We start from the raw sequence: 15,007 nt of genomic DNA on the forward strand, positions 1-15,007 counted from the left end.
AGCACTGCGATTTTAAAATCTCTTCACAACCATTTAAAGACAATTGTGTTAAACCATCACGCAAGAAGCTTCGGTTGTGAAAAAAATTGTCTCAATTGCTAGTATCTTTATAATCAAATTCAAACCTTATTCTTGGGACCTCGTACCTATTTATATATTGGTACTTATGAATATTTGGAAAACATATATGTATTCTCTTTCTTTTCAATTAAATGATACAGTTATTTTAAAGAGTGTGTCAAAAGTCTGCCTTTTATAATATAGGGACTCTATACTTTGAAGGGCCTTTCCATTATAACACTAGTAGAGCCTACTTGAAACATATATATATATATTTTTTTTATTGCTGAACTTGTAGGAAATAAGGAAACTCTTTTTTTAAAAAAGTGAGCTACCAGCAGTGATCTTGGTAATCACAACAGAAAATCAAGATTTCCCTGAGCACAATGAAATAATAGTACTAAAATTCAACAATAAGGAGAAGATTTACTAAAGACTGGCACATTAAACTGGACCCCAAAAAATCATTCACGAATTAAGATTAACTGAATACACATGCATAATTAAGAAACAAACCATCATGAATAAAAGTCAGTGGAAATAACAAACTGCAGTAACAGATCACTAAGAATTCCAGATAGTGGAAGAATTCATTTCAGAACAGGAAATAGCTAAGTGTAAAATATTTAAAGAAACTTTTAAAAGAAATGATGTGAAGTGTGAAAACTTAACAAGCAGCCTGTGACTATCAAAAATGATCAGGTAGATTTGGATTAGTGACTGCATAAAACCTTAAGAAAGAAAAAAAAATAGACCAGGTGTGGTGGCTCACGCCTGTAATCCCAGCACTTTGGGAGGCCTAGGAAGGCGGATTACCTGAGGTCAGGAGTTCGAGATGAGCCTGGGCAACATGGCGAAACCCCGTCTCTACTATAAAGACAAAAAAGTTAGTCAGGTGTGGTGGCTGGTGCCTGCAATCCCAACTGCTCCAGAGGCTGAGGCAAGAGAATCGCTAGAATCCAGGAGTCGGAGGTTGCAGTGAGCCGAGATTGCGCCACTGCACTCCAGCCTAGGCAACAGAGTGGGACTCCATCTCAAAAAAAAAAAAAGAAAAAGAAAAAACAGAAAATTGTTGAAAGCACAAGCTCAATGGATGCATTAAACAGAAAATTGGAAACAGAGAAATAAAAATCAAATTGGCAGATGACTCTGAAAAAATTATATAGAATGCAACATTTAAGAACAAAAGGGTAGGAAAAATCTCAGAGCTTTTTTGCCTCACCTGTGAGGAACTAAAACACCTGCCCTATCTTCTTTCCTTTGCCACTAGAGCCTACTTCATGAGATGCAAGGTATGTGTGATAATAACCTGTAAATGGAAACCACTATTACATGCCAACAGGTATAATCCATGAGACTGCTTTGGTCCCTTTCCAACTTTTCTCCTTGGGCTACTCTTGTCTAACTTATTTTTCTCAAAACCATTCTTGTTTATTATACCATGATTTCCCTTGGAGATGAATTTTGGGAGATAAGATAAATACACACTGTGATTTGACCCTTCCCAACCACTTTTGGATCAGCTGAGGCAGATGTTTTTGAGGGGTGGACTGGACAAGCGTGGAGGTTAGAGGCACTCAGTTTAGAGAAGGCGCCTTGACTTGGTGGATGAGGGTGCACAATTATCTTACATTAAGCGTCAGGGGTCACATGGGCTCGTGATTGCCACAAACATGGGCTCTCTACTTAGACACAGCACTTAACACCCCATGGCTGTCCAGAGGCAACATCAGCCCCACGTCCACCAGGACTCGGCTTCATGGATCTTATGGTTTGCGAAAGGTGATGAAGCCCTGAAAACCAATAGAATCTATTATGGGAGAAATATTCTACTCCAGAAGAGGCCTCACTGGTGAATGGAAGGATATTTGCATCTTACAGAGTAATAGTGTACAACTCAAAAACTGTGTCTTGGATGACAGAACAATGATCCCACCATGGCTCTTGTAACTGCAGTAGGACCGTGCATTGGAAACGTTGTAATTGTAGCAGTATTATGTATTAGAGACGAATTTCAGTGGTGTGGAGGGCGGGATAGAATGTTGTGGCTAATACAGTGTACTCTAAAGCAGTGGTTCTCAGCCTAGGCTGCACATGGAGTCCCGTGGGAAGCTTTAAAAATCCTGATCCCCATTCACCCTAGACAATTTGAATCTCTGGGGTAAGACCAGGCCATCAATACTTTTTAAAGCTCTCTGTGCAGCCATGATAAAGAACCACTGCTTTAGAGTACACTGTATTAGCCACAACATTCTATCCTACTAAATCCTTCAGTCTTACACAGACCAAACTTTGAGAACTCCTGTTGCAGATGGAGACACTTTGCCTGATCTGAATATCAGCTGTGATACTTCCTTGTTCTGTGTCTTGAATATGTTACTTCACTTTTCTGTGCCTCAGTTTTATCATCTGTAAAATGGGCTAATAGTACCTTCCTCATAGCATTCTGAGGTTTAAAGAGTAAAGGAGAAAAAGAGGAAAACTAAAGAGTAAAAGAGTACAATAGTAAAAGCATAATGGGTTAAGGTGTGTTATAACGATTTAAATTGGCTTGTGAAATAACATTTAGGTCTACTTTTTAATCACAGTAGCTATTCAAACTTGAGATTAGTGGTCGGGAAGCTTAGCTGCACGTATCAATCACCTGGGAAGATTTTTGTTGTTATTGTTCTTATGCCCAACTTCTACTCCCAGAAATTTAAAAAAATCTGTCAGGAAAATTCTGATATACAACCAATATCGTTAATATGCAGGAATTTAGATTTCAGTTTGTTAAGCCAATTTGTGTATGCTTAGATAGGTTTATAATTTGTTGAATTTTACTGGAGAGTTCAGTGCTAAGTAGGGAGTCATTAACATTATGATCAGTTTAGTGGGAAGAGTTTCCATTCATTCTCAGAGATTTTCTTTTCTTTACGTTAATAACGGGTGTGTGTGTGTGTGCATGCATGCATGGGTGTGTGTATGTATGTGTGCTAAATAACCACTGTCTCTCTCTAACTGACCTTGACAGTCTCAGTGGGGATTATAAAAGGGCAATGACTAATTTCAGTGACCTCTAAGATCCAGACAACCAAAATGTTTCGCCTTATACTGCATTTGAAAACTTGGATTTCCATGTTTGCAAAGCAAGAACTAAATTAGCTGTTCTAAAAAAAAAACAAAAAGCAAACAAACAAAAAAAACCCACTGAGTTTTAGAGAGTAAATTTGATTAGAAATTAGGATTCTGCGTCTCTGAAAAGAAAATCTGACTAATGAGAAACAGCATTTTGAAGTGAAACAAGCTCTAGACTGAAGATAGAAGTTCCAGTTCTGTTTTTGTCCCTAATCAATGTGTAACCCACTCCTCAGACCCTCTGGGCCTCTGCTTTCTCAATCTGATACATAAAGGGGAACAGGTAGAGTGTGTGATATCTAATGTCCCTACCAACTGTAATGTATTATGAAAATTACTAGTTTTTCTCTTCAATCAACAAACTCAGATACTCCATGAATCCTATCAGCATCACTCAAATTTGGCCTTAAAAATGTTTAGAACAGCATATAACAATGTTCCCCCAGTCTGGATGTTATTTCAGGTATTCATTCATTTCCATATATTTATTGAGCATACACTGTTGCCAGACACTGTTCTTCACACAGGGGATTGCACGTGGACCAGAACAGATCACATCTCTTCTCTCATGGGGCAAATACTGCTCTATTGAAGAACAAATCTACCTGTGTTAACATGAAATGTAATTGTCAGAATTCTGAAGTTATTTTTCCCTTCTTCACAACATCTCACATTTGCATTCTAACAGATACAACAGAGAAGATGGGAATGGAAAGGAAGGATTGAAAACCTGACTAAAATGAAGTTTTTAAAATAATAATCTTAAAAGGAGAGGCAAATTCTAATAAATCATCCATTCCCCTGAATGATTAAAGGTCATTAGTTCCTTACTCTAGTTGTTTCCAAATATTTGTGTTTAAGGCACATTTTGAAAATTAAAATTTCTGTGGCAGAGTGAAGATTATTCTTCATAGTTACAGAACTATTTATTAAGTTGAAAGCACTTTAGAAGAGGTCTGCAGGGCACAATCCTCAGGCCAAATCTGACACTTTGCCTCTCTTTGTAAATAAAGTTTTATTGGAACACACCCATACCCATACCAATTCCAATTCTTGTAAGTATTGTCTATGGCAACTTTCATCCTAATATTTGCAACTTTATATCCCACAAAGCCTAAAAGATTTAATATTTACCACCTGGTTCTTTACAGGAAAAGTTAGCTAATCCCTGTTCATTAACAGTGAGATTTTGTTTGAACACAACTGTTAACTGCCTTGTATTAGTCCTTTTACACACGATATAAACTACTACCTGAGACGGGGTAATTTATAAGGAAATGAGGTTTAATTGACTCACAGTTCTGCGTGACTGGGGAAGCCTCAGGAAATGTACAATCATGGCAGAAGGTGAAGAGGAAGCAAGGTACATCTTACATGGTGGCAGGAGAGAGAGGGAAAGCAAGGGGAAAGCTGCCACATACTTTTAAACTATCAGATCTCATGAGAACTCATTACGAGACAGCATTAGGGCAATGGTGCTAAACCATTAGAAACCACTCCCATGATCCAATAACCTCCCACCAGGCCCCACCTTCAACATGTGGGGATTACAATTAGAGAGGAGATTTGGTTGGGGACATAGAACCAAACCATATCATGCCCTGATGGTGTACTCAGACACACTAGAGGGGCACACTTCCTTTCCTAGAAACAGCTAGACGTTATGCTAGGACTCTTCTTCCTTGTAGCAACACCAAGCTGGATGACCCACTCATTTATTTTACTGGCAGACATCACTGTAATAGTATATAGACAAAACAAATTTTGTACATTAATCAAAATTTTGGCTACTAACTCTGGATGACTGCCAGGCCACGAGAAACATGGCCCTCAGCTATTCATCTTGTCCTTTACGCTAGTGGACTGCCAATATTTCTGTTCACATACCTCTGAAAGGGTTTTGAAAAACAATATCCCTTCATATATTTTTATATTGACATGTAAACATTTTTATATATTTAAGTAGTTACAGATGTGACTTCTATCATTTTATAAAACAAGACATTTTAAGATGAAATGGTTGTATCTCTTTTCTACATGTATCCAAAGAAATGAAAATGCCATAGCAATTCCATATCACCTTTATCCATGTCGTGGATGCAGTGGGGTGCCACCCTGATAGTCTCTTCACAGTGGACACGATCGGCCTCCAGCAGCCTGGGGTAGGGTATGCTATCTGAGTTTCTCCACGGGAATTGCTTTTGACTGAAGGGACCACCCAGTCCAAGATTATGCTTGCTCCTGAGTAGGAAGCCAACATCAAGCTACTGTCCTATTGTGGGGACTTAGAGGCCTGGTCTCTCATCTGCATTTGACCATCCCACCTTGAGAGCTCCCCTTTGAGGAGTTGCGCCTCTGTGGCAACTACATCTCTATCTATCTTGTATCTTGGTCCATTTCTGCTTTTTCAGTTCTCCACAGTGTTGTTTCCAGGGCATGCCCCAATAAACCTTCTGCACACGAACCTCTAACCCAGAGTGTTTTGGGGGAACCTGACCTAAGACATCCATTTTCAAAAGTACGTGGCTAAGCTCTTCTTTAGTGTTAGAAAGTCTCATGTTTTTTATTTTCTTAAACTTACATTTCCATTGCACTTTGCCACAGATTTGTATGCTACTTCAGTATATTTTTATACTTAAAAGTCTTTTACTTCTTAGCCTGTCATAATTATCTGCCATTAAATTATTACGTAAATTAAATTTTAATTTAAAAAATTTCTTGTGACCATAAGACTCTATGTGCTAAATCTCGCCTGGACTGAGCTATCATTGCAATTATTAGTAATACACATTTGATCAAAACAACATTCATACCATAAATTTTGGCAAATATTACACATAAAAAGTAAAAGTAAAAATGCATCTAAGATAGTGATTTCTATTTTTAATTTGTTTGTATGTCTGTGAACAAATATTATTTACTGCTGAAATAACAGTGTTCAACATCAGTTCTATTCCACTTTTGGTTTCATTTTCATAGATATAAAAATATAGTAATTATGCATGTCACATAAATAAGTGGATGGGAATGGAAGTCACTTTGTTATATTGTACAACAATGCTCCGATTTGAACTCCTTCTGATTTGGCAAAACTTACAGGCTGATAATATACCAAAAATATTTCAATGATTTATCAGTTGGCAATTCAATCACATCCTCATTTAATTTTGTTGTAAACAAAGAGTTGAAAACCACCCGATTTGCAGAAAGATTGGTTACCCAGTCATTTCCAGGAAGGGAAGTCCTTCCCCTATGCCATATTTCACATTGTTCCTTTGTCTGATTTGTGTCTTTCTAGGAGTCATTGCATCACAGTAAACTTGGTAAGTGAATGAAGAGTTGGTCTCTATTGTGAAAAGACGTGGGGGTCTGACAAAAACTTTGACTGCAGGCTAGTTCTCAAGTCCATTTTAAGATAAAGTGCATATGGAGGTTAAGCATCTGCAAACTAGCCTTGCCAGTGAATCCCATGAAAAGTTTCATCTTCCCTGGGAGGTACATTTACACCAGTTTGAAAGTCTCTGTGTCTCATTAGCACCAATCTCCTGAACAACTGTGAGATTTCTCGCGTAATTTTTGGTTCCCTAATATAATATTTAATTATAAATAGATATTTAATAAAGACCAGGAAACATATGACAAAGCAGCAAGACTTAGACACCAGCTTCTCTGTCCCAAGAATCTTCTGTGTACTGCATTTTCCCTAATTAAAAATGAGGGTATTTCAACTTTCCAAAATACTGTTGAGTCCCACAGATTATTAAATAGCTTGAGCCTTCTGGAAAAAATTACAACAGGCATGTGCATTCTCAAATTTCAGCATTTTATCTTACAGATTTAGTTTCCAGTTATTTTGAAGAGCTTAGTTTCCCTGTCACAGGGTATGCTATTAGCATAAAGAACAAAAAAGCAAAGGAAAAAAAAGAGGGGTGAATTTGAGAGCAACTTTTAAAGAATTCCAGCTGTATTTATTCCTTGTTCTTTTGTACCTCTTGCTGCTGGCCATGGTGTCAGGAACTTATTTTTTAAATGACATAATCAAATGGTACAGAAAACAGAGAGGAAATATTACCCAAGGTCAGAAGCGGCCTCTTCTGGGCTGTCCTTGAGTCTGTTGGAATATTTCACTTACTAGATGAATCTTCCTTAAGGCTTTCTTTTCTTTTCTCAAACAATCATTTTTCCAAAGGCAATAATTCTGGCAAAATTACTGATCTTAGAAGGATTAAGGAACTCAACTGTACTTTAAATTTACAACACTCTTAGAAAAGGCTTAACTCAAGAAGTTCAAGCAGAAAACCTAATTCTACCTACATTTCCTTTGATTGTCTATTCTTCTTTTGAACTATTTTAATAATCTCCTTTGTTCTTTGATTGATGTTAGCTGGAAATATAACTGCCTTCTCACTGATAGAGGATATATTGAGGAAGTTTAAATTTTTCCCTTCTACAGGTAAACAAAAACATGTAGATGTTCACATATAGTATCTTAGTATCTATTTAAGATACCTCTTCTTAGAAGTCGTGCATATGATAAGAAAAAGTCCAAATTTTCTGTCAGATGACCTGAGATTGACTGATTTTTAGACAAGCCATTTAACTTTATTGAGCTTTTGTTCAGTTACCTATAAAATGGTGATAGGTGATAATAATTTTTCTCCCTGACATTATCTCATGTGAGTGTAGACAGTCAGTATAAATACATCATATACTGTATGCAAAAATATAGCCCAGTGAAACTAATTCTTTCTTCTCTGCTCTGTGGAGTTCAAATATTGTAAGGCAAGAACACAGAGATTTTAAAAGTTGAGTCTTATTTACAAAGAACCATTCACATGTATCTGTAAACGTATGATTGATTTATGTTTTAATAATGAAGAAACAGGAAACAAATCATTTCAGGTGAACATACCAGTAATTTTATCAACATAGCGTTTGCAGAGAAAGAATTAACTTATTCAAAATATCACAATACTGAATTTCACAGTCAAATTCACATGCAGATAGTAGAATTATGTTATGGGATGTCTTGATGGAGTATGTTAAATATAAAAGTAATCCAAAGCAATTACCACTTAGCACATTGTACAAAACTAATTTTTCAAAGGGATTAATAAGTTTACTATCTTTCCCATAAGGTGCGATGTATTCAAAGTGCTCTGTAGCATTGAGGTTGAAATCAGGAAACAAATACTGTTAGAGCTCCACAGTAATACAGCTCAGTAATAAATGAACTTGAATATAATGTAGTTGAAATCTACTCATAAAACTTTAAGACAGATGATGGAGATTTATGATGTGCAGTGAGTAATATCCTTTAATAGGGAGTAGGGCAGAGGGACTTCGTGCATGTATCCATAAAATCATAATAAAAATAAGTTTAAGATTGACTTCACCACTTTTATATTGAGTGCCATTTACTAGAGAAAGAGACAGATAAATGAAAAGACAGGAAAAGATAGACATAGAGAGGCCAAGAAAGAAAGTTCAAAATGCCTCTGTAGCTGGCTTTCCAACTGAGACTAATCCTCAATACAATCAATAGTCCATGACAGCAGTTTTCAGACATCAGTGTACATCAGTATTACCTGGAGGACTTGTTAACCTATGGGTTACTGGACCCAACCAAGAGTTTCTAATTTAGTAGGTAGGAGACAGAGGCTGGGAACAATTTCCAGGTAATGCTGGTGTGCTGATCCTTCTGATCAAGGGACCAGTCTACTATCTGGCCCAGTGTATTTTTGATCATTGAATGACTCCATTACACATTAAAATGGAAAATACTTATTATGATAATATGACTGGTCCCTAGGGACCTTGAGTGTAGTGTGGCCAGCATGGATTATATGATGATTTAGAGCAGTGGTTCTCAACCTTGGCTACATAGAAGAATCAAGTGAAAAGTTAAAAATAGATATACTGATGCATAGATCCATCTAAAATGAATTAAATCTGAATCTCTGGGGTGGGGAAAAGGGTTGAGTCATTTATAAAAGTGTCCTATGAAAATCTAATGTATATTCTGGCTGGAAAATCACTGCTTAAGGAAATTTTTTTTACCTTCTTACATAGAGAAATGGTAGATAAATACATGCCCTCTGGGGCACTGGTTATGTCTTCAAGGAACTGAAAACCCCTAGGAGGCAGGCTGATACACAACTAGAAAATAATATCAGGGAGTAATTCAGAATGCAATTGCGACTGTTGATTTATAATGAACTGCAAGGTTAGTTCACAGGTTTGAAATAACAGAACTTGGGAAGGTGAACAGTACACCCATTTAATCCAAGTTTCTTTTCCATTTAATAACATCAACTAAAGAGTCTAGAATGTTGGCATAATGCTGATATGCTATGCCTACCGCTATAATTATTATACTTATTCCACTTAGCTAAATTATTTACTACTTTTATTTAAATCTGAGTGGCCCTATAAATAAGGCCCCAGGGACAAAATGCTGGAAGCTACCCCTTTACTAGTCTACCCCAGAAAGCAGAACTACAGAAACACACACACACACAAAAACAAAGAACATTTTGAAATAAGATTTTCACTTTGTTATTCTGGCATAAATTAAAAGAACGACTATTTCTAAGTATAAGTGAATATACATGCCAAGAAATCTTTTGCTGGAAGAACTTAGAGATTTGGAGCAATTTTAGTTTTGAGTGTGCGTGGGAGGACCTTTAGAGCTCATTTTCACAGGCCAATTCATTAAAGCCCCAAACCACAGATTTTAAGTAAAAGTCCCATGTATGAAATTGAGATTGTGGAATTGATTGGGGCTCTGTATTGTAAAATAAAAACGACTTTAAACAAACCCCTAACATTACAAACTGGGCCTTCCAGTGATCTTTGGTAAAAGTCAAACATTTGAAAATTATCATTTTCATTTGAAAATGTTAGGTGTGTAGAATGTGTAACAGCCTCACAAGTTTCTCTCTGAGGAACCACTGCTCCTAATAAGGGTCCTACAGATCTACTTGAGCTATTCTCAAGGTGCTTACTGAGCTACTGACCAGGGCTGACAGACTGGGAATCATCTCAGACAAGTGCAACCAGCAACTAAAAAGAAGAGAGAGAAAAAATCAAGAATCCTGGTGAGATGCTTGGGTGAATCTTTCTCCACTCTTTACATCTTCCAGAAGACATCTTTAAATTATTCTGAAAAACAATAAAAAGGATAGTAGTAACAGGATAAAATCACTCACAATAATAGAAACTGGACACTAAGAATGTGAGGGCATTAAGGAAATAGCAGAATATGCAAAAAAATAATTTTAGTCTTTAGTTCCACTCTTCAAGATTGATATATTTAAATATTTTACATATAGAATGTAAAATATTTTATATACTTAAAATATTAACTATAGAATGCTTATATTTTATATATGTAAAAATGAAATGTATTAAACTTTGCAAAACTGCAGTAATGAAAGCATAGGGCCCACTTAAAGGCCAATGATTACAAACAACCTTCATCTCATCCTTTAAAACACTAAGGTGGAAATGAATTGTGAGATAGAGTTTGATTCTTTACTTTTATGGTCTGTCTTTTGTGGCACATTGTCCTCCGCATTTTGTCTTTGGGGTCCTATCCGGGAGACACAGATCTCACTACTCGAGGGACCTGCCTTGCAAAGACTGAGTATGACTTGTCACACCGGGAAGAGCAGTGGCTCCTGTGTGTGCTTTGGCCCCTCCTTCATCTTTTCCAGCCCCTTTCCTGACAGGCTCAGGGCTAAGTGACACAGAATTGAAGCCTGTGTGTTTATATGTGCACAAACACCAATAAAGGGACAAGCCAGCCCCAAGGGGAGGAGACCCACCGCAGGGCTGCTATTTAATTCTACAAACACATCAGGCTTAAACTCACCGTCTGCCAGCAAGTCTCTTAGGCCTGCATGTTTTGGGGAGAAACATCTGCAGTCTCGCTTTCTCCTTGCACCATATGCTGTTGCTTCTCTTGGGTTGCAGTGAAATCAGGCTTCACAGGAAGTGCTGCCATCGTCTGTAGACTCTCTGGACTCACTTCCCTCTCTCCCTCCCGTGATAATCCTAATCGGAATTTTTCAGCTGCTCCCGACTCCTGCCTCCCATCGCCACTCCCAGTGGCTGCCTCCTGGCCCTCTGACCCTCCTTCTCGCTCCTGTCCTAGCCCTGAGGTCTTCCCTTCCAGGACTCGTGGAGTGCCCACCCCAGTCTCTGTTGTACATGTCACTGTCATCTCCTCTACTGCAGGCACTTCTTCCCCATTCCGTGCTAATTCCTCTACCACCACCCTCCCTGCAGCTGCTGTTTTTCCTACTAACTCATCCTTTTGGTGCCAGGTTTCTTCCTCAGCAACATCTGAAAAGGAGGAGGCTTTATTTGTTATTGTTTTCTCCTCAGCTGTCTCCGAACCTGCCAACAGCTCCCTCTCCTCTGCAGCTGTTTCTGCCGTTTCCCTACCTCCATGTAGATCTTCCTCAGCCACAACTCTTCCTCCTCTCATGCCCTCATTCTTTTCTGTGTTTCCTCCGCCTTCCATGGCCCCGTCCCCTTCCGAGTTCCTGTCCCGCATCGCTTCTGTCCCCAGAGTACACTCTTTGTCCTCTTCCTTCTCTGGGTCCTCACCCATCGCTTCCTGCCTGAACTTTTCTGCCGTCATGGGATCTTCCTCAGGAACAGCTTCCTGGGTCCTTAGCATGACATCTGCTCCTCCTTGTCCTTCAGCCCTGCCCTCCAGTCCTGCGCAGGAGTCGTGATCTTTGGCGGCCAGCTCCTCTGCCTGGCCTGTGGCTGGGATCAACCCCTCAGGGGCCTGCACCTTTCCTGCTGGCTCACCTTCAGGAGCTGCCAAGGGCCCCTCTGCACCCTGGCGGGGCCTCTCTTCCAGAGCCCTATTCTCCCTGCTCGACAGCTCTTCTCTGTCTTTGTGCTCTGTGTCTCTGGCTTCGCTCAGTCTTTCTCCTCCTCCTTCTTTCCTCAAAGCTGTTATGTTTTCCAGCGACTTTTCAAATCCAGGCGTTGCTTCAAATATGGGAACCACTGTGTCTTTTAGTGAATCTTCTCCTAGAATCCCTGGATTGTCAGACAACTCAGATGCCTCCACAGGTGCTTCGTTCTCAGCATCAGATCCCATTTCGTTTGGGGGGGCTTTTGTCTCTTCCTCAGATCTTACTTCCGTCTCTGTTTTCCCCTCTTCTGCTTTAAGTTTTTGCTCTTCTTTAAAAACGTCTTCATCCTTGAGTGCATTTACCCTTGTCACCTCTTCTCTCTCAGAGTCAGTTTTCCTCAGAGCTGTTTTTGGCCTCTCAGCTTTCTTTCGCTCTCCTGCTACATCTAATTCCTTGGGTAAAATTTCTTTCCTATCATCTTCCCTATTAGCTTCTGCCTCAGTCACCATCTGTTCCCCTTCCACATCTTCCTGGCAAAGGTCTTCAGGACTGCCCTCTGAAACCCGCATCTGGCTTGCCTCTGCCTCTCCTGTGAAGGGGCTCAAGGCTGTTTCTGTTCTCATAACCTCCTTTCTCTCTTTGGCTGGTTCCTCTCTCCCAAGAATTGCCTCTTCAGAACCATCCTCTCTCTTTGGTGCTGTGTCCTCCATGGGTCCCGTGTCCTCTAGGTCTATGGATGCTTCCTCTTCACTTTCCCCGACATCATTCACAGCCACCCCACCCTCAGCCTCTCCCTCCTCCGATTTCGCTGCCTCTCTTAGGGCTGCTGCCTCCTGAAGATCCTCCGAGTTCAGAGTTGCTGCTTTATTTGCAAGCACTGCCTCCTTCAAACCCTGTTCCCCTTCAAAAGCTGCCTTGTCTGTCTCAAGCACTGTGAGCATCAAAGCCTGCTTTTCGGGAGCCTTATCTTTACTCAGACCCATAGCATCTTTTGCTGCTGCTTGTCCTACGGGATCTGAGCATGCTTCACCCAGCCTTCTGGCCCCTTCCGCTTCTGCTGCTGCCTCTGCCCTCCTTTCTATGCCTGAAGGGATCTCCCCTTTTTCTGTAAACTCTTCTGCCAACTCTGACTGCTCTGCTGTTGGCTTCCATGCCCTCAAGGGAGCCTTGTGAACAACTCCTGCTTCTCCCCACAGGGCTGCCTCCCCTTTTCCCTGTACTATGTCAGCATCTCTGTGCTGGGGCCCTTCATCTTCCTCCTTTGCTGCTTTCTTCTCCAGTGTATATGTTTCTTGGGCCAATTGCTGGGATTCCTTGTTTGAGTTAATTGCTGCTGTTTCATCCACCACTAAATTCATTCTTGGCGCTATAAAAATGAGGTTAGAAACCAAGGTTACTTTAATCCAAGTGAACAAGGGAGGAGACACTATAATCTTATATAACACTTATTTACAGTGTGAGATATTTATATGTGATATCACAAGGCCATTGAATTATATATAAAACACTTTTTCCATTGATTCTAGGATGCTGACTGTAACATGCACCGTGACTTAATAATGGTTTTTCACTATGAAAAGAAATGTCTTCCAATTTAAGGAACACATTGATATTAAAGAAAAGCTGAACATCAGAGATGTTTAACATAAGCAGCAATAAGCAAAAAAGTTATCATGTCCCCATGTCTTGGAATCAATAAAATCTCCAACTCACTCTTTCTCTTGGCTTCCTCTTTCTCTCTCTCACATACATACACGATTCCTTTCTTAGAAATAATAATAAGTGGAATGGAAAAAATTATGCAATAAGAAAAATAGTGAGTATTTAATCTTCAAATAAATTATTATTTTATTTGTCTCTTTTTCTTTTTCTTTTTTTTTTTTTTTTTTCAGGCAGGGTCTCTCTGTGTCACCCAGGCTGGAGGGCAGCGGTGTGAACATGACCCACTTCAGTCTCGATTTCCTGGTCTCAAAAATCCTCCTGCCTCAGCCCCTTGAGTAGCTGGGACCATGGGTGCATGCCACTAGGCCAGACTAATTTTTTTGTTTTGATTTGTTTTGTTTTGTTAGTAGAGATAGGGTCTGTCTATGTTGCCCTGGCTGGTTTCAACTCTTGGGTCTCAAACTCCCAAAGTGTTGGGATTACAGGTGTGAGCCACTGCACCTGGCCCTGAAATCCTTATTTTCTGCAGCAGCATAATATGTCTCTCTTCTGCCTATGTTTTCTGGAACTCACATGGGCCTTTAGCAACACAATCATTATACAGTGTGAACTGATGATTCTCACTCCCACATGATAAGCTACTATATCTAGATTTAGTCATCACAAATTGGTGTCTTTAGTAAAAAGTCTTACCTTTGTAGCTCAAGGTAAGACTTTTTACTAAAGACACCAATTTGCATTACCTCTCACCTGTGTTCAGAAGCTAATTTGCCTTTGGCAAAACAGTATCACAAAGCAAGACAGGACTTTGTAGACTGGGACACTTTTCAGCCTAAATACTCTTCTTGAAGTACAAGTTTTCACCCATAATTTCCTGGCAAACCTGGGTGCACAAGCTATCATAGTTCATAGTTCAATAAATATAGGTTTGATATTTTTTAATAGCAACAAGTGGATTTTTTTATTATTAAATAAAGTTATATATATGTTGCAAGCAAAATAAGTAAAAAAAGGCATGTTATGCCAAACACCTAAAGCATTTCGATTTCCCAACTGCAGAATAGGACTTAGGGAGCTGGAAGCTTTGAAAAGGGTCATCTTAATAATTTATATCAATTTAATCTTCTTTTTCATTTATTAAAAAAAAAAACACTAGACTAGATTTTATAAAATTAGTTAACATACCAAGATGTCAAACTCCAACTTAAAAAAAAAAAACTTGTAAAGTAGGCAAGTATGATGTTCCTCATTTGTTTTTCACTTGCTTGCCTTCTTGGCTAGCCATCTTA

At 39.1% G+C, this 15,007-nt stretch overlaps 1 protein-coding gene across 8 annotated transcripts in view; it reads right to left on the reverse strand.

Annotated features, from left to right (window-relative positions):
- Positions 1-8,015: 8,015 nt before the first annotated feature.
- The window catches only part of ERICH3 (glutamate rich 3), a 117,069-nt gene continuing 110,077 nt past the window's right edge, over positions 8,016-15,007 (reverse strand). For 7 of the 8 annotated variants that reach the window (XM_021943046.2, XM_021943039.2, XM_021943052.2 and 4 more), the window contains 2 exons: positions 11,054-13,422; positions 8,016-10,341 (listed from right to left, as the gene is read on the reverse strand). In XM_021943046.2, the coding sequence (XP_021798738.2) occupies positions 11,072-13,422 (2,351 nt within the window). In that variant the 3' untranslated portion in view covers positions 8,016-10,341; positions 11,054-11,071. The remainder of the gene's footprint in view (positions 10,342-11,053; positions 13,423-15,007) is intronic. The other variant, XM_021943049.2, reaches the window with a different exon arrangement.

Source organism: Papio anubis, chromosome 1, assembly GCF_008728515.1.
Source record: "Papio anubis isolate 15944 chromosome 1, Panubis1.0, whole genome shotgun sequence".
Lineage (NCBI taxonomy): Eukaryota > Metazoa > Chordata > Mammalia > Primates > Cercopithecidae > Papio > Papio anubis.